This window comes from Melanaphis sacchari, unplaced genomic scaffold (genome assembly GCF_002803265.2).
Source record: "Melanaphis sacchari strain LSU unplaced genomic scaffold, SCAv2.0 Contig1_pilon_pilon, whole genome shotgun sequence".
Classification (NCBI taxonomy): Eukaryota; Metazoa; Arthropoda; class Insecta; order Hemiptera; family Aphididae; genus Melanaphis; species Melanaphis sacchari.
The window spans coordinates 2,946,594-2,968,103 of NW_020270976.1; the positions used below are offsets into that span (position 1 = coordinate 2,946,594).

Genomic DNA, 21,510 nt, shown 5'->3' on the forward strand with positions numbered 1-21,510 from the left:
TACAAAATCTATGATAGTAAAATATTAGTTATTTAGAGTAAAAATATATCACTTTATTGGTGTTTTAATGTATAATTATTAAAATTATTTTACGTAAACCGTCTTTTTATTTTTTTAAATGAAATTGTTGAAAATATCAAGTGTTTAATACCTACTCAATATTAATTTTTTTTTCAATTGGGAATTGTAGGGCATAGTTTATAAATAAGATAAAATAAAAATTACGTACGAAAACAAATCAAAAAATTAAAATAAACTAATTTATTTTATATGGTTTTATAAAATTTAACATTTAAAAAAAAAGAATATTCTGATTTTAGAATCTGACCGAAGCGATAAATGTATTGACCGTTTCTTTTTTTACATTAAGTAGATACAATCTTTAATCGATAAATTAGACAATTATATAATTTTGAAGTTCTCTTTAGCAAAATAAAAAAAATTAAGTTGACAAAAATTAAATTTTTGTAAAAAAAAAAACATGATTATAAATCAAAATATTTTTGGTCTTGATTAGAATCTATATGCCCAAGAATTGTAAGTACGTATATAATATTATTGTTAGTGATATTATTAAATATCTTATACGTATAGGGTTTATTTTGAGTCATATAAAAATAAATTAAAATAACATGAATAAGTTACTACACCGAATCCAATAATAAAGTTATTATTTCCAATATTTTCAAAATAATATAGACAAATTAAATGTGTATTGGCAATCATTCTTAATAAATCGTTCGAAATTGATGAAAACATCTTCAAATCGTATCTGATACATTGTTATAAACTGTATCTTCTATCATTTTGCAAATTCAATCTTCCATAGTAGTTGCAAATTACAATCATAACAATAGCTCAGTTCTATTACATTTACTACCTACGCTCCCGCGAACAGATCAGGATGTAGTCTATAATAAAACCAGTATGTGGTCTGTATTCTAATTAACGTTGCTTATATAATAGTGTCCTAAACTATTGTTTAATAATTTACGTTAAATATTTCTGTTAGATCGGGTCTAAATGTATAAAATAGAAATATATTTAAACATTTAACAAAAATTCAGAAAACTAGTATAAAAATCTAAAAAAAATATATCTTCAAGCTTGGTTAGGAATCATTTTTCAAATGAGATGATATAATTGTCAATTTAAAAACATAACAATACATTTTATTCTGAATTTTAAAGCAGTATACTAGGTAAGATTATAATATTTATTACTTTTTTTTTTTTATAGAAATCATAAATTTAACGAAATGTTCTATTTCTATATTGATATAGGTATTACTACGGTTATTTATCAATTAAAATGAAGACTAGCCTAATATTTAGTTCTTATGTCAGGACTTAACAAATAAATTAATAAATATATGAATTAATAAATTAATGAATATTATAAGAAAATCAATTACCATTTTAAATAACTTACTAAAATAATTTTTTTTTTTAAATAATATGAATAAAACTCAGGTATAGAATGTATAACATTATATCAGTTTGATGAGCTATAGTTTAGCATTTCTTTAAAATTTGTTTTAATGATAAATATCAATTTAAAAAAAAAACAATTTAAATTTAGGACAATAATTAATTAAAATATAATTAACAATTTTTTTTTTTTATATAGCCAATATATAAGGTTAAAATTGCATTATTGGTTTTTCACGATTATCTCAAAAACTATCTATCTTATCTACAAACTCGAAAATGAAAACATCTTAGTCCAATTGTTGTTCAATTTCAAATCTTTAAAGGTAACACTTGAAACGTTTAGAGCATCCCTTTTACAAGAAAATATGTTCACGAAAAAATATAATAATAAAAATAAAAATATTATTGTAAAACCAATAGAATTACGTCTCTTGCTTCAGTTGGAATCTAAAACATACTATTCGAAAACCAATATCTCTTTTTCTGAGTGAACATAATCTAAAAAAGTAAAGCTAAAAATAGAGTAGTAACTAAATAAAGTAAATAAAGAAAACATTTATATACATATACACACACACGACACACCCGCCTCACATCATATTGTGTTACTTATAGATGTAAAAAACTGTACAAATTCTTTTTTTTTGTTGTATTATTTAAAATAACATTTATGTGAGGTAAGAGTACCTAGTGATATATTTATTAAAAAATAACATATTTTTCTTAGTTGAATAAGACGATCGATTAACGATCTTACATAAGAAATAATTACACGATGTACAACATTTTATTAACTTTACTTTATAGTTACAAATATAAGATGCGAAAATCGATCTTAATAAATCAGAAATGAGAAATTCTTTGGACTTACAGTATAATTTTAATTTTAAATTATATTATTTTTAATGTTATACAGTTAATTTGCTTGTAGAATATAAATGCATGTACGATAAATTGGGCATGGTCTTCAATTTAATTCACATTTAAATAACTAAATATTAAAGTAAAAAAAGCTGAATTTTATGAATAACTAAATTAAGAATTTCAATAAAAACGTATATTTTATTTTGAGAATTTAATCAGTTAAAATATATGGATTATAATTTTATATTTATTGTAAATATACAATATATATAGTCATATTTTAGACGCGTGTAACCTGGTTATCTTAATAATTCAATATATTTCACATTGAAAAATATCTTTAAAGTAGTTAATTTATATTCATATATATTTATTATTATTATTTGTCTGTATTGAAGGAATATAATTAAAAATGTTTTCTTAAGTGTATTTTGATAATAGAATCTATATCATCATGTTCGATATTACTGTCATCATTCACATCTCAATACTTTAATTTACAAAAATAAAAATAATATTTTAAATTATTACACCTAATCAATGAACCACAGCCAAATTGTTTTATTTATATTTATATTTATTTAATTAAATAACTATTAAAAAAATTAAGCACTTCAATTTTTTGAGCACACATATTATTACAGATTAATTTTATTTTATTTTTTTATTTGTATTTTGGTAATATAGGAGTAATTAGCATGCTGTAAGTGGTAACTGCTGTTTTTGTCAGTAAGGTCAGTTGGGATAATGGGTAACTAATGTAAAACAGTAGGGTACGAAATTCTCACGAAGCGAATTAACTAGCATGAGAGTAGTTTAACGGTATAATATTAAAATACATGTAAAAGTATGAATATTTATTGAAGATTGCTATTTTACACAATTTTAAAATTTATTACATAAAAAAATTCTATAGGTGTTTAATATTAAATGAGTAAATACATTTTCATCAACTATAAGATACAATGGTATATGCAATAAAGGAGTTGTAGAAAGAAGGTGCACTAAAAATGTAATGAAAACAATTGTTTATAATGTTTTTGTTATAATAAAATTTCAAACAAAAAGTTAATTTTGAAAGATACAATAGAATTATATTTTTAAAAATGTATATTGTAAGTACCAAAAATACATAACAACTTAATTTTATTGATTTTTTTATGATTTTGATAAAATCACTATGAAAACTTTTTTTTTAAGTGAACATTTTTTGTTATACGAGTACGGCTGTTTAAAATAAATCTTTAAAATAACTCAATTGTCCATCATATTTCTATAGAAATCGATATTAATTCTATTTTGAATGATGGGAATAATAAATATTGAATTAAGTAATGATGAAGACAAATGTTTTTTTTTTTTTTTTTTGTATCCTTATTTGAACTCTTAATCACAATAAGTTATGACAATTTCCATCGATTTAAATCGATTTTAAAAAAAAAAAATCAAATACTCCGAAATTTCTGTGCCCTCTAAAAGAAATATATTGTTGTCTACAAACTAATATAATTTCAACTATGGAAAATGAAAACATAAATTTGAATATTATTTTTTCAAATGTCCAACTTACTCTCAGCAAAAAATATTAGCAACTTTGTAATTCTATGATTGAAAAAAATGTCTATTACTCTTTTCATTTAAAAAAAAAAAAAAAAGATACTTTGACCAATTATTTAAATGTAATATTACCTTTACTATCATAGTGCTAATACAAATACGGAATATTTTCATAATGTTCATTATTGTTTTTGAAAACACTAACCACTCTAATAGAGAAAATATTAGAATTTTAAATTGGTTAAAATTTCCTGAGATTTATCTAGTTACCACATATCTTAAAACAAAGATGAATTTAATTCATCTCACGTATAAATTTGTTTAAAACAATTAGCAATATCATTTAAATTAAGTTTAACAATTTACTAGAATTTATTCTTTATCGTTTTCAACAAGTATAAATTAGCTTTAAGTATTAGTTTCATTCACGTCCGCAATTGTTTATTCATTTATTTTTTTTTTAACATATAAACATCTGTTAGAATAAAATTATGTTTTTTAATTTTATTTTTTTATCGTTTTTTCTATTTATATTGAACATAAATTAGTTTAATTACATTTAAAGCAATTGTATACAAAAAATATGAATGCAGAATGAAAGTTAAAAATAAAATAAAACAGAATATTCTATTTGACGGACACATTGACTGTATTAATATACAAACTATATTTATCATCAAAGTTCACTAAGGCACTAATCGACAACCGATTGTCTGTAGATTATATAGTTATGTTTACATTGAACCACAATACCGTATAATTCAAAGTAAAATACTATGATAACGTATAGGTTGTACTTTATCCGTATACAATGTTAATAATTGGGACTCATGTTTTAAAATATAACATGGTTATAACTTATAATCAGTTTGAAAATGTTATTATTATAATAATCATCTATTGATATGAAAATTAATTATCTCTTGGCATAAATAATTAGTACCTACATTAATTTTAATACACAATAATATAAATCAATAAAACCTTTCTTTTTTTTTTTTTTTGTGATGCTTTATAAAGGAGTAAACCCTACGTTCGGAATGTCATTTGTAAGATATTTTATGTATAATTTAAATGTTTAAATTATATAGTTCTAATTTGAATATTTATATAACATATATTCAAAGTTATCCCAGTAAAAAGCCATATAATAATTTTCCGAATGTTATGATTATTGTGCTATGCATTTCTATTTTCAACCATTGAACCACGATATCAAAAAGTTTAATATCCCAAGAGCGTGTTTTTGTTGCAAAATGTATACTCGAACAGGTGGTCAAACTGAGATAAAAAGTGATGTTCTAGTAAATTCTAAAGAAATTACCTATAGAAAAAAAAACAATGCGAAAAATCCAAAAAATAAAAATTTGATTTATAGTGTTATTTTACCGTATTTTTTGAAATAGCTGTTGAATTAATAATACACCAGCTCATTCTACCAAACAAAATGGATCACCAGTATACATTGCCATGATCATACTTAAATTCTTACCTAACAGAAATACGTTTTGAATTGTATTTTAACATGATCTTCATGGTCACTTTATATACTTACATAAGTCACCCTAGTATTAAACCTACCTGTATTAATGGTTTGTCATTAAATATTTGTATTATTTGATGGATCAACTTTTGTAATGTTTATTCAAAGTGAAATTATGTCAAACAAAACTTTTTGTAATGTTAAATATTTAAGTACTATTCTGGTCAATTAATGTGATCAATTATTAATATTAATAGTTTTAACATCTTAAACATGAATGTGTAATTCAATATATAAATTATATAAACTATAATCGTGTGAATTGTTTTTGGAACATCGAATATTTTATTATAATTATTTATCCTATGCATATAATTACAAAATTTGTTTTAAAAAAGATACATGATAAATAATTTGTTTCATTGCTCAAATAAATAATTAGTTATATTTATAGTTTATTCCATTAAAATATAATTATATAGCGTCTACAATAATTGTCGTATTACCTAACCTTAAACAAACTTAAAAATGTATTTATATTGATATTTTATTCTCAATTGTAATTGTAATTGTTATTTTTATTTTTATCTAAGTAATATCAATGTTTTAATTAAAACTATAGGTGATCACAAATTAAATAAAATTTCTGAATTAAATGACAGTTTAGTTATGTATAAAACGGGTATAAAATTTAAAATAATATTTACAATTGCTAACCAATATGCTTGATGAACATTGTATAGTTATAAATTATGTTCAAAATTTCTCATCTATGTAGAGATGGTATAGAAGTTGTATTTAATAATACAAAACTTATAAACATCAATCCATCCTCCCCATAATTTAGTGAAATTCATATTAGAAGTAATTCTATCTGATAAAAATGCCTTTCAAGTACAATAATTATTGGTTTTTGTATTAAATGTTAAAATTATATTTTGTGAATATTAAAAGCTCAACAAACCACCTCCCACCTTCCAAAGCTGCAATCACTAACGATATTTGTTTACTAGAACCATTTTAGTGGCCAGTATTCACGATTATTTTATAACCTATACTACTAAATCATGTATTTTATGATTTATGCTCAGCCAAATCTAAATATATTTGATTACCTATATGTTATTAAATTGATATGTGTCATGTTAAGATTAACATTGATGATATATTATCACCACATTAAAAATACCTTTATAAAAATAAATTTAGTTAACTCAACCATTGTCATCATAATTAAATTAAAAATGGTCAATACATTTCAATATGTTTTTAAAATAGCAGATAATTAGAAAAGTCACTTCATTAAAGTAGGTATATCAAAGTACAACTGCATTATGTGTTTAATTTTCCAAATAAATGCAAAACTCAAAATCTAAATTAATGAAATAAATCGAATTAGTCCTAGTTAAAAAACAGTTTAAAAAAGTTAAATATAAAAACCAATCATTGTCCAATAATTTAATTAGAAATAAAATTAGGAAAAATGACAATACAATTTAAAGATATGTAAGGTATTCGAATCAAAGATTGCTTAATAATATACAAACTCGTAACAAAATACTATTTATATATAAATTTTAGTTGTAATTTAGAACCATATTATTGTTACATTTACTAAATTTTTATACCACATACCACTTAAGTACACAATAAATGACATTATTACATTAGTAACATAATATATTTGATATTACAATACATTTACTCAAAATTTGTTGTCCGATAACAAATTGTAGATATAACATACGTATATTAAATATAAGAATAAAATGTTTTTATACACATTAATAGACAAACATTTTACTTTGTAACGTTTAATATAGAAATAATAAAACTCTTTAGTCATATAAATCAATCATAAACAAAAAAAAAACTGTATTAACATTATGATTATCTATACAGGATGATATCGATTTACAATATAACGTATAGAAGAAATAATGTTTCAAAACATAAACTACTTTTATGATTAAATGATCATTTTTTATCTTTCGAGTGTTTTGTTTATACAATTTAGATTGGGCGTAAAATAATTTTAATTTTTCTAAGAAAATACCTATGCCTTTGGATATAATATCCGAAGTAATATATAATACAGAAACAGACTCTTTAATTGCATTAGTAAACCAGGAAAATGGAGGATATTTAACTTGCCTTTATAATATCATCTATTTAAAACAAGTATAGACTCTAAATAATTTAAACTTGAAAACAATTATTGAGGTTTATTTGAATAATAATAATAAAAACTAATTCAGAAGCACCTTAATTAATCAATATGTACTCAACCAATGAATATTCACATAAATTCATAAATAATAATGTATGAACAGAATAGTATTTTATAATTACTGCAACATAAATCTATGAACTACTCTAATCATAACTCTAAATTATTAGGTTTGTATTCAAAAATTATTTTTAATATTTTTGTAGTAGTTTTTAAAAGTTTGTGTGACAATAATTATATATATAATAATTTAATAAAATAAATAACTATTAAATCAAGGTAATAATAACATAGTTCTTAAATTATCAAGTGTAACTATGAATGACATTATTATTAAAACATATCAAAAAAACATTAAAAAAAAAAAACCATAAAACTGTCAATAAAATAATAATATTTTATTATTTAAGAATATTGACATTTTCTAAGCTTTAAATATAAATTTAATATAAATAATATTTAATTAAAATTAAAATAAGTTTTCTTAAAGAACACCATTTTTAATATACATAAGTATTAGAAGAAAAAAATATTAAAAATTGAATAAAACACATAATGTTTAATATAAAATAAGTATTTAATGACTTAAAAACTTTAGAAGTTTTAACTGAATAGGTGGATAAGTACAGAAGTTTTATTCATAAGATTATAAATTCATTTCCCTCTACTATATATATTTTGAACTTATAATGATATATTTTTCTATTTTGTTAGATGCTTTAATAAGTTAGAATCATACCATTTATTTTATTTTTTTTATAGACCACAATACCGATTCATTTATATGTACTAATGTAAGATTAGGTATGAATATATAATAAATACTTACACAAGAATAGAAAAAAAATTAAAATTAAAAAAATTAGTAGTAAATACTGTAATCATCATACTTTTTACTAAGCATGATAATAAGCTAATAAGAAAATAAATAAATATAATTAAAGAATAGTCTTAGTAAGTCACGGTATTTCATTATTATTTTAATTTTTTTCCAATGTGTTGTGAAGTGACAGTTAAATTCCTCTGAATCTTATTTTCGTATTATAAAATGTAGATTTTTTTCAACCAAATGTTATTTTTGAATACAAATACATTTAAATTTAAAACTCAACATATTGTAACTAATCTGGTCTATGTTGTATTCCAAAGGAGCAAAAAACATATTGGGTTTACATTGTTTACAATGACACAATCTAATATGTATTTATATTACATATAAATGGAAATTGGACATATTATACATGCAGTATACTTTAGCAAGATCATTTATGAAACATTTTCGTTGTAATGTCTCTAAACTGAACTGTGAACGAAATAGTTTTTTTTAAATAAATTATTTATAATTGTTCTCAAATGTATAAAAAAATAACAAAGCACTTTCTCTCATAGAGCTACAAGAAAACAAAGAGTGGATTAATATCTAACAATCGTAACTATTATTAGTTAATTAGTTATTGTTAGTTAAATATTATTAGTTAAACATTGAAATTAATGTTTATAAATCTTTAAATTTGCATCGAGTGTCTATAATATTTTACTGTGTTAAACAGTGGATTAATAAATTTAATTTAAATATAAATAATTTAAATTAAGTTTTCAACTGAACATTTAAAAGAAAGTTAATTCGAACCTCAAGGAATAAAAACAAAAAAAGAGGTCACAACAAAATTAATAGGTATTCAAATAATATATTATAGTAATATATTTCTTTATATAAATACAATACTTTTTCATTAATTTTTAAATACTTCCCAATAAAAATAATGACAGTTTAATGTATTCTACATTATTATTATAGAGTGTAGTAGTTATCCACACGTGTAATACGATAATGACAATAAAATATTAAAATTAAAAAGTAGAAATAAAAATATTTTTTTAATTCTACTTTACCAATAGGCACAATACAAAGAATTTTCATTTATATTCAATAAGACTAAAGAATATGTATACAAATGATTTATTACTTATTTCAATCATAGTAAAAATATTTATGACGTACATTTTTTTTTTGTTTGTATGAATACACTCGAACGAGTTACATAGTAACCGTCAAATAAATAACGTTAATTAATTTAATTGCAGTTATTTATGTAAGTACATATTATGTATAGGTATATGTGTATGTTTGGGAATTATTATGCGAATATTCTACAATTTATAAAGCCAATATATAATAACGGTACGTATTCAACAACGTCGAAGAACATACATAAAAGAAAGTTAAAGTTACTATATTTTGTCAACATTCGTCTAGTTTTTTTTAAATTAAATTGCACGAGTCGCTTTAAATACGGTTTTTAAGTATTTAGGTGCGGGATGATCGATTATCATACTCACCATTGAAGTTAAATGAATATCTTTATAATATTATTTCTAAAAACATCGAATTGTTTATAATGCTTTGATGTTATTCACTATTCTACTTTACAAGGTTTCCAATTTAATCGGTAATGCCAAGATCAAATAATATACAAGTAAGATGTTGTGAATTTATGGAAGTATACCCTTCATACGCAGTAAAATAGGTATACACAGAAGCTTGGTGCGTCAATCAAGTCGATACTTATAAGGTTAAGCCCAATGATAAATCATCGTGTTTGAAAAAACTTAAGTTTATCAGAAATTGTCAAGATTTTGTAACAAACGTGTTCAGTTTTAAAATTGCTCACTATATTGACGTTTTTTAAAAAAAAAACTACAACAAAATACTAAATGTAATGACAATAATAATAATAATAAAAAATTTAAAAAAACAGGAAATGAAATTTTTTGAGATTGTTACCCACTGTATAAAACAATAAGAATTATTTACCCACAATTAGTTATATAAGATAAAACCAATTGTAAAACCAGTAGTAGATAATTTTTCATAGTTATTTAAGCTTCCAAATAATAATTATATTACTGATAAGACGCATTATGTATTATGCGATTATGGCTTAAAAATAAAAAAAAATTAGCATAATATTAAATACGATCATGATTGAACTAAAAAAAATTTAATTAAATATGACTTTGATTTTGCGTTAATTTTTTTTCATTGAAAACAAATTAAATTAAGTTTAAGTCAGCTAAACCAATTGCCTTTTTTTCTTATAAATTAATTGATTTGTATTATTACTTAGTTTATCTGTATACGTTTTCATATTATATGAACACGATCTGCTAAATTATACAAACAAATGCATTCCAAATAGGTAGATAATTGATAAAAATTACATTTTGCAATGACCAAGTTTTTGGACCACTAAGACATGACAATTCTAACGAAGTAGGTACATGCGGGGTTGTTTTTGAGAAAAAACTGACAGACACACACACGCAACGCAATTAATATCATAGGATAGTGTATATGTAATTATTTACTCATTTATACATAAAGCTTTTAAATCAAAAGGATTTTACTAGGAACTTTGATTTTTAGTACCAAAGTATATTATAATAAAAATAGAAATTTTTTTTTAAAAACACGGCAAAATAGTAAAGTTTAAACATGTAACAATAAATTAATAAAAACTAAAAAATACACTAAAGTTTTAAATTGGAATTTTAAATCGGAAGCTGGAAAATAAAACCCGAATTCAGCAAACAGAAATAAAAATAAGTTGCTCTTAAAATCTCATAATTTTGTACATAATAATTTCTATTTTGAATTTACTATATTGATTGTTATACTAATAATAATTTAGCATATTGGGTTCGACTCGTTAAAAGAAATAAACAAAATAATTAATATGTTATTTCACGAAATTAGATATTTATCATACAAATATGAAAATGTTTTACTGGGATTCCTATAAATATTCTTATTCATTGTTTAAAACTATTTAAATATTTATTTTCGTTAGTAAGCTAGAAAATAAATTACAACTTATTTTAACGAAATAGGTAATATTGTATTTAAAACTCACGGACTAAAATATTTAAAGTATCTGTTTGCATGCTCATATTTATAAATTTTGAACTATTGTTTTGTATTTCACGATTTATTTAGTTTAAAAAAAAAGTAATTATAAGAAAGTAATAATAAATTATATTTATATTTTTTTTTTTTATTTATTTATTTATCTTAAAAACGTATAAAATACATAAAACAATATGTAAAACCCCAAAATATATGAAAACATGCAAAATAAAATGTATATTCAGTTAAAATTAGATCCTCTCTTCCTCATACAACCTCTTATAATCAACAACTAATTGCTGCAGCTGCTGCTGCTGCTGCTGCTGCTGTATTACTATGTAGATTAGTTTAATGACTAACGACAGATTTGTTGAGCAAAAAAACATCACATAAAACTTTACTGAGAACGTACATCGCGGGAAATAGTAGATTGCTTGTTAAACGGTAAGAGGCTGTGACTAGGCGATTCGCAAACGGGTTTAATGTACACGTTAAACCTATACCGCAACTATAATAACATAGAGTATTTTAATAACCACGCTTGCAAGTCAGTGAATTTTAAACCTGCCACAGTAGTTTTCAAATATTTCGAGGCTACCGATTCGACTGAAACGATTGTGCGTGTGGTCGGGTAACTTTAACCGGCACGGCATCGTCGAGTTGTAAGGACGTGATAACCGTCGTGAGACGTTTTTATGTTATGTTAAGATCCGAACACTAACCGCGGTTGTATAGTACGATCGTAACTTAAAAACTCGCTTACCTGGTACGCCGGCTTGTTGTAACCGTCCGGTCGGGTCTTCTGGTCGCGGTCGAGGAATATGCACGCCGTGTGCTCGGTGCTAGAGAACGTGTACGTTACTTCGCCGTGTCTGGCGAGAACTGGTAACGCGAGCAGCACGATCAGTACCCACGTGACGAGTATGGCGGAGGACGCGTTGCGCTCGGTGCGCACGTATATGGAGGCGATCGGGTGGACGACGGCCAGGAACCGATCCAGCGACATGAGCACCAGCGTGTAGACGCTCGCGTACGCGGTGACCACGATCAGGTACTGGACCATTTTGCACCAGACGTCGCCGAACGGCCAGTACGGCAGCATGTAATCGACGGCGGTGAACGGCACGCAGAACACGATGAACAGCAGGTCGGCAAGTGCCAGGTTAATGATCAACAGGTTGGTGGTGCTCCGCATCTGCTGGTTGGCCATCACCACGATCACCACCAGCAGGTTGCCCAGCAGCCCGACCACCACGATGATGCCGAACAGTATGGGCACGGCCAGCGAAACGATACGCTCCACCTGCACAGAGAGACAAACGATAATTTATTATTATTACAATGTGCGACTGCAGTTTATTGCAGTCGTCGTGCACGAATAAAAACGTTAAACCGCACCGCGCCAGCGGTAACGTTGGCGCAGCAAAAGGGTTCGCAGTGTCCCCGACGAACGAACTTTTGAAAAAACATTAAAACGCTTTCTGCGACGTTTTGCAGTGAACGTGTAACGCTATATCACGTGTACTGCGTTGTATAATTATTATTGTAACCCGTACAAACGTCGGAGTTTAAGTCTAAAATATTACAAATATACCCGCGGGGCATCGCCGTACCAAAATAATTATTGAGTATCCTATAGTCAAACGTCTTCTTCAAAGCAAATCATAAGTCTTAAAGCGATAGTCGCGCGGGTTGATATTATTTATCACCTCTAATTCGCGTAGAAGTGCAGTTGCGATAAAACGATATACTCTGGCTCTACTGATTTTTGTAATACTCGGGATGCGATTTCGATGTCTAACAGTATATAAAATATACGATCATATTTGTATTTGTGTTTATGTGTGATGTGGATGGGGAGAGTAGAGATGATTTCTACGATAAACTTATAAATATTAATTGTTCCTATATTCTTTATTAGAATATAGATATAATTGAACTGAAAGTATAACACATAATATAGTATTATGACTATGGCCATGTAGGATTTTGTATTTTGTTCGTTGGAAAGAAAGTTAAATCTTTAAAAACATTCGAACACAAAACATAGTTGAATGCTTTGCGTCGTATTTTAATCGATTCATAAAAAAAAAAAAAATCAACAGCAATGAAGTGTGAACAGAACCTTGACTAAATATTGACCGTTTTTGAAAATTGCATTGGATTCAATTGTAATAAAAGTTGCATACGTACGTAACTATTCACCAATACGAGTATTTTTTTGGTTATTTTTATAAAGATCATAAATACTAGGATGAATATATATTATTATATTTTTTTATGGGTTATTGTTATAACTGTATTCAAATCGTTGTTAATTCAACAATTACAGAGGTATTATTATTGTTTTTAAACGTTATATTCCAGACAACACACATCGTTTTAAAGATTTTAAATAAAATTCTATACCTACATACGCATTTGCGTTGTATTACCTATTCCCTTTTCGCCCTTCTGGCTGTGGTTAGACGACTCATGAAATTCATCCAGAGGATTATGGCGGTTCATCTACCCCACAGACGACCACGGCCAAACCAAAACCGACCGTGAATGCAAAAGTCTACCTCGAGGTGCCAGTGTTTTTTTTTTTTTTATAAATATTCCAATGTGATATACTAAGAACAAATATATGTTTTTAATATATAGTTTCACACAGGTGTGAAACTAGAGTTAGGATCAAATAGATTTTTTGATTTTTTACATAATACACGTATTTTTCTTCGTTTCACCAGCAATGAAGGGTTCCAAGGCATAAATGCAAAGACGATAGCATAGTATTCAAAGTGTCCACAATTTATGAATATTTTATTTGTTACATTTATAATATTATTTAAATATATATTTATATAAAACAGTTGATATAAGAAGTACTAAGTACGTAAAAACACATTTATATCATTCAAACACCTAAAAATAACCCCCAGTCGAATAATCATATATACGTATATCACACATGACAATATTTAATAATATATAGAAATTAGAAAACGACTTGAACAAACATAGTGTGGTAAGTGTCACAGTGGATATTTTAACTAATAGGTATACTTGGCGACAAAAATGTCACCTAGAGAAAACTTTTTGTCGACTAGTAGACCATATATTTAATTACTGGACGACAACGATTATTTGTAAAAATTACGATGTTTAAAATTATTATATAATTAGGTATTTCTTATGTTTAATTTTGTTATTTATATTTATATTATTTCGTTCGATAAATTTAATTTGGAAGTACAAATAATTATTGAAATTTTCTACAATGGAAATCCCGTGTAACCGATCACCTTAGGTACTCATAGATAATACTGTATGCAAGAAGGAATTTATTCTATGCAACAATGCGACATCTTTTATCCGGTGATCAGCCGTTCCAATAAATATTTACAAATTGTTTTTGATTTTATTTTAGCCCTGGTTCCTACAAGCTAATTCTTATATTTATTTTAATATGTTGTTTTTTATACTTATATAATAATATGTAAACTGTATGTTATTGATCCCTTTTTTTTTTGTAATTCTAAAAAGTATTTTTTAAACATATATGTTGATTTTGATTATGACGTGCCACGTGAATTTTTTTTTTTAATGTCGCCCAGTGATAATTGCTAAAAATATCCACTGAATTGAGAGAATGATAATTGAAAAACAACTCAACCTATGTAAAAAGATCAATTTTAAGGTATGCTCAAAAAGTACTCACATACAAGATTATATAAAAATAAAATGGATGTGAAACTCCAGCCTTTCAAATTTAAAGACTTACTAACGCCTATGAGTTTATTAATTACGTTTACAAAAACAAGAACAATTAACATATAATACACTTTATTCAAAATCTAACCTATACATTCTAAAATAATTAAATTATAAAATTATATTTTCTTTTCATTTTTGTCCATATTCGGCAGTTACAGAAATATCCTGTTATACTATCATCGTGTAGACCCGGTTTAATAACAAAAGAGATGTGGAGACCGGTGATTAGATTTATTATCCATATATTGTGTATACAAGTATAATAGACTATTACAATAGTGATTTATATTAAACCAAAATCATTCTTTACATAATATATTTTTTAATTTTTAAAATATACGAGCATATTAAAATTAAATAATTATATTTTTTATAAATAAGATTAACGATACTATATTTTTAAGCTTTTGTAAAATGTCATAAAAAAATACCAAATGTGATTTTCATTTCCAACGTTGTCGGTAACTCAAATAAAATAAATATATGTATTACAGAATTAACTTTTTTTCAAATTAAACTGTATTTAATCTATGACTTAACAATTAATAATAATTATTATAATGTAATTATGTAAACTTCAATGACATCATACAGTAAATATAACTATAATAATATATAGTTTATAATTGCTTATCCATCACCCACATTTGGAAAAAAAACATGACAATATAGAGCTGTACTACTTTATAAAATATCTTAAAATATTTTCTATGTTGATAATTTCAATATCATAAATTTAAATTAATTGAATAACTATAATAGTAAAAATATTATATTATTTTTTTTTATCGGACATAATGCAATTTTTTTTTGTTTTAAAACTAACAAAATAAATCGATTATACCTTACACTCAGCTTATGTTTTACTTAAAAAAATTTTTAGGAGCCAAATTAGTGGAGGTCCAAGTTTTTTTACTACCTACACTATTGGTTTTTAATACGCCATAGGGCATTATCGTTACTGCGTTATATTTTGTGTACATCTTTCACCGATTAACACATGTTGCATGCTATCCCACGGTATCCATAAAATAATGTAAACAATACTATATACATATTATATATACGTTGTCCCACAATTTATTTATGTTAGTTCATTAACTTAGGTAGCAAATTTGATTAATCTATGTATTTTAATTTTACTGTAGACTCGCTTCACTCTATTTTTTTTTTTTTTACTTATTATTTCTTTTTACCTTCTTACTTATTTTTAAATAGTTTCTAAAATGAATTGTAATATTTAAAATATATTTCAGTACCCAAGTTTCTGTATTACTAAGACGCGACCATTCTAGACATAATATTACCTACTGAATGAGTTTATTTTTTAAGTACGGAAACAACAATTTATTGAAAATTATTAATAGATACTATTGTATTTTTTCATCCTATTAAAATTAAATTTGAGACAGCAGAGAAAAAAAGAAAAACTTACAAAATTATATCAGTGAATATAATATTAATTTAATCACTAATTCTAACAATTAATATCTCACAAATGTTAACTGCAATTTAATTAACATAAATTAAAATATACCCATTGTTCACTAAAAAATCACACAGAAAACTACAAATTATACCAGAAAATAATTAATACCAGAAAATTATCTAAATAATTTTATGGTAGATGCGCATGCACTGGCAAAAAAGACGATATGGTCAATCCAGCTACAAAGGCTGGTGGCTTCATCAAAAGTCTCTGTATTCCCATAGATCTAGCCTTATCCTTAGCAATAAGCCCTTGTTCGGCCTTCGGCCTTCCCCAGTTTCTAGCGGCACACAAGAAAGTCATACATCTTATGCCTCATTGTCACTAACATCAACACGTGTCAATTTTTATGCAATCTTTACAATGTGAGTCGTTCCTTTCATCAGTGATGAAAGAATTATGTTTAAAATTAACCTTTATCTGCGTGCAACAACTTGACCGTTATTTATTTATTTATATTTAAGCTATATAATGATACGTCAGCATAAAATTACCTATAGTTCTATTTCTATACTAATATTTTAAGAAAAAAAATAATCTTTCATATACATAGACAAATAAAACGAGCAATCGCAGATTCGTGCATAGGTTTATCAAAAAAACAGAATTTTAAAATAAAACAACAGAAATGAATTAAACTTAAAATTAACTTTAAACTATAAATAATTATAATATACCATAAATCCCGTAATTACAAAAATAAAATCTTATAAAATTATAGGTACCTCTTTAGTACAGTTTAGTTATAAATGTTTTGAGAATTCAAATATGAATTAAAATTTATAAGTTATGAAAATGTTCTTCCTGTATAGGTTTTTTTCAAAATTCAATTTGTTAAAAGTTATACATAATATTATGATTATCCGTATTCTTATAACTTGTAATTGTGTTAAATATAAGAATACAACAACAATAACAACACACACACGCTCGTATACATATATACATGTACATATATATGCCTATATACTATATGTATTGATGTATACCAGTTAAAAATTCATGCAATTCTGCTATCATGAAGCTACATTAAATTAATAATTAATATTGAACATAAACACAATTACAATTGAATGGCATTGTATTTTAAAAAAGCAAAAATTCAAATTTATCGTATTATACATGATAAATTCCGATGAAGTAAGTTTCCGCAAATTTATAGAATCATGTAGATTTTAATAGCCATTGATAAATATATCTACGAATTCCAACTAATTTTAAATTCAACATTGCCATTCTGAAGATATGTATTATTGTTGTAAAATAATAGATTACAAATCGTTTTATACTTAAATGATTCTACACTTTTAAAAACAAAAATTTCAAAAAATATAATTCATAATTTTAATTTATATTATACACATTAATTGATTTTTCAGATTATCGCATTTTATATTGTGATTTGAATAGGTATATGGTTAATTATTTCCTTAACAATATAACAAATTACAAATCTTTGTAGTTTAATTAACTTAAGATTTTATTACAATATTATGACAGTATCATCATGGAGATATGAAATGTTAGAATTACAAATTTCAATAATTGATATACAATGGATTATGACGTGACGAAATATTAGTATTAATAATTTTGATAGATGATATAAAATGTACTGTTTGAATATTTATAAGGTTTAAAGTACAAAACGATTTATAATATATTATGTTACAATAATAATATACATTTTGTTTATACACGTTTTTGAAATAGCAGCACTGCATTTAAAATATTTGGAATCGTGTATGTATATCAATGGTTTTTCAAATCCATACGACTCCACAAATTCACAGAATTATGTGGCAGCTATTAATTCAAAATATATATAATTCAACCACAATAAACTACAAAATTCTTACGAAAACATTTAAAAAATTAATTTAATTTTAGATATGATTGGGTTGTTTTTTATTTTTCAAATTTTATTATTATACAAACAGATTATATGCTTAATAGCTACCTAATATACTACTTTGATTAAATTATGTATTTATTTATATTATTATTCTTCAACATTGATAATAATTATTCTTAAATCGCAAAAAAAACATATTATTTTAATTATATTTCATTCATTTGTATTAAAGAATATATTTTTGCCTACATTCGAGTATATATAATATAAAAAAGCAATAAAATAGTTTATATTTAATAATGTCTGAATCTATTGTTAATAAATTGTTTTTTAAGAATTATCTTTATCCATTTTCAATGTAATATCATACAGAATTTAATACTCAAAATAACAAACAATTAATGCAGCTTATTACAAAATATTATCTACAGAAAAACATTTTGAAAATCTACTATTAAAATTTCAATTATTGCTGTAATTAGTTTTAAATTAGAAAATATCAAATAAAATCATAGTTTCTATTAAATTTACAATAATAAATATATTAATTTATAATGCGCAAAGCCATATCTAATCATTGTATACCATTAAATTTTTCATATTTTTTTATGTTAAATTGTGTGAACATTATGACTGGTCTCACAAATCATTGTATAAAATATTTAAGTATAAATTACGAATAGTGAAATTCAGTTTAATGTGTAATCAAAGAAAAAATAAATTATAATATAAACATTATGTAAAAATTGCAAAATTTTCACCTAGTATAATGATGAAATAGAAAAGTAAAATTAGAGAGAAAGATAAATTATTACTATGATTCTTTGTTCGTGAATTTTTGACACATCCCAATAACACGATTTTCATTAAAAATGTATTAGCTATGCATCCAGGCAGGTGGTTTCTTATACACGAATGAATTCATTTAATATAGTAATAAATTTATAATGATAAGAGTTCAAAAAAAAATAATGATAATATTATACGATGAAAATAAAATTCATAAATATTATGACTTTGTAAAATGTTAAGGTTTTTTTTGTAATGTATATTTTTACTATTTAATTTTTAAATGATTATTTTCATTCATTATCATATATTATTCTTAAATGAAATAGCAAGTATTTAAAAAATAATTATAATATATTATATCCATGAAGACAAATTAGTGCATGCAAATAAGTTTTTATATTTTTTAAATTTATGTTATATTTATGTATGTGTGTATTTATTATGTTTTTAATTTAAGTTTATTAAGTAATTTATGTTTATTATTATTAAATATTTGTATTTTAATTTTATTATTAACTATGTTGTTAAATAATAACAAACAGTACTTGAAGTTTCAAGTTAATGTAGCGATAAGAATACGTACAAGTAAATACAAATCTCTTGTTGCAGAGTTAAGATGCTATTTTATTAAATGACGGTGAATCGTATACGGTTGAGGTGCACTTAAATTTGTATCTATATCATTATACAGATCAATATGTTTGCAACTTTATTAAGTATTCAGAATATCACAATATATTGTAATACACATAAACTCTAAATAAATCAGTATAATTGTTTATTTACCTAATTAAATTAATCAGCTACCAGATATTATATAATGCTTATTCGAATCAACTTCCGACTGTTTCTGCTCGGCATAAAATGACTAACTAACCCCTATTTTACATTAAAACTTGATACGCGAATTGATTTTGTTAGTAAGAGGCAGTTACGCAAATGACATTTTCGTAATGCATTCGTATACATTTTAATTCCATAACCCAGCAAGCACACTGCAGATTAGTACCTATGTACATATTATTTTATAATATTGTGTATCCAATAAATACCTACTTATCTCGTGAACCTTTTGGTGGATTACATTTCAATTTAAATGGATAGGTATTTATAATGTAATATCAATTATGTAGAATTAGTGCATTATTATTTACTTACATTATTATTGTATAAAAGACAAATGATAAAAAATAAATAAATTAAAATTAAAATAAAAAAAAAGCTCTATAATTAAACACACGAATCAATTTTATAATTGAATTTAATAATTAATATTTATATATTGTATATATTATATATAAAAATATAGATATATCGAATATACGTAAATAAATCCTGAACTAAGTAATATTTTATTTCACTATACAAAATCTAAAAATATTTATATTGATGTAAACAGTTTACATTATAAAATATACACTAATATTTTCAATGTTTCCACTAGATATGTATAATATATATATGAATAATATCCCATATCATATTATATATATATATATATTTAAAGATATATGTATAATAATATGTCACATCCATTTAGTGAAAACGTTTTTTCATGAACGGGAAACGGGATATGCCGTTTACGAAATGTATCTTTGAAGTGAAAATGAGTATGGTGTTGGTATAAAAAAATATTGACAATAATTCTTACCTATTTCATGAAATGGAAATTCACATCTTCTACTTCATGAAATACAAATAAAAAAACGATTTCAGTTTATGTTAGCAGAATTTATTTATTTTATAAAAGTGAATAAAATTTATACGAGATTACGATTTTTTTTTATAATAATAATGAACATTTGGGGGATATATTGTTAGTATATGAACATTATGCTGATTATTTTTCTCATTTTTTCTCATTTACTGTGTTTATATTATATAGCTTATGAGGAATGATAGTACGATCTCAGAAAATTTGTCTGTTTTCCAATCAATTATCATGGACTACGATACTAAGTGTTAGCGTTACATTGCTGTACAATAGCTAGATTTTAAAACTATTATTTATTCACTTATTTATATATTTACAGGTATTATTCTTTTGCATTTAAATCATAATAAAAATTGAATTCAATAATATTACAATATTTATAATATAAAATAATCACTAAATATACTTAAAGGAAAAACAAAATGTG

General features: G+C 24.2%; 1 protein-coding gene across 3 annotated transcripts in view; it reads right to left on the reverse strand.

Annotated features, from left to right (window-relative positions):
* LOC112593138 (allatostatin-A receptor-like) overlaps positions 1 to 21,510 on the reverse strand; it is a 189,788-nt gene that overhangs the window by 160,001 nt on the left and 8,277 nt on the right. For all 3 annotated transcript variants that reach the window (XR_003114582.1, XM_025337445.1, XM_025337446.1), the window contains exon 2: positions 12,238 to 12,777. Coding sequence is in view for 2 of the 3 variants with exons in the window: in XM_025337445.1 (XP_025193230.1) it covers positions 12,238 to 12,777 (540 nt within the window). In the remaining variant the exon portion in view is untranslated. The remainder of the gene's footprint in view (positions 1 to 12,237; positions 12,778 to 21,510) is intronic.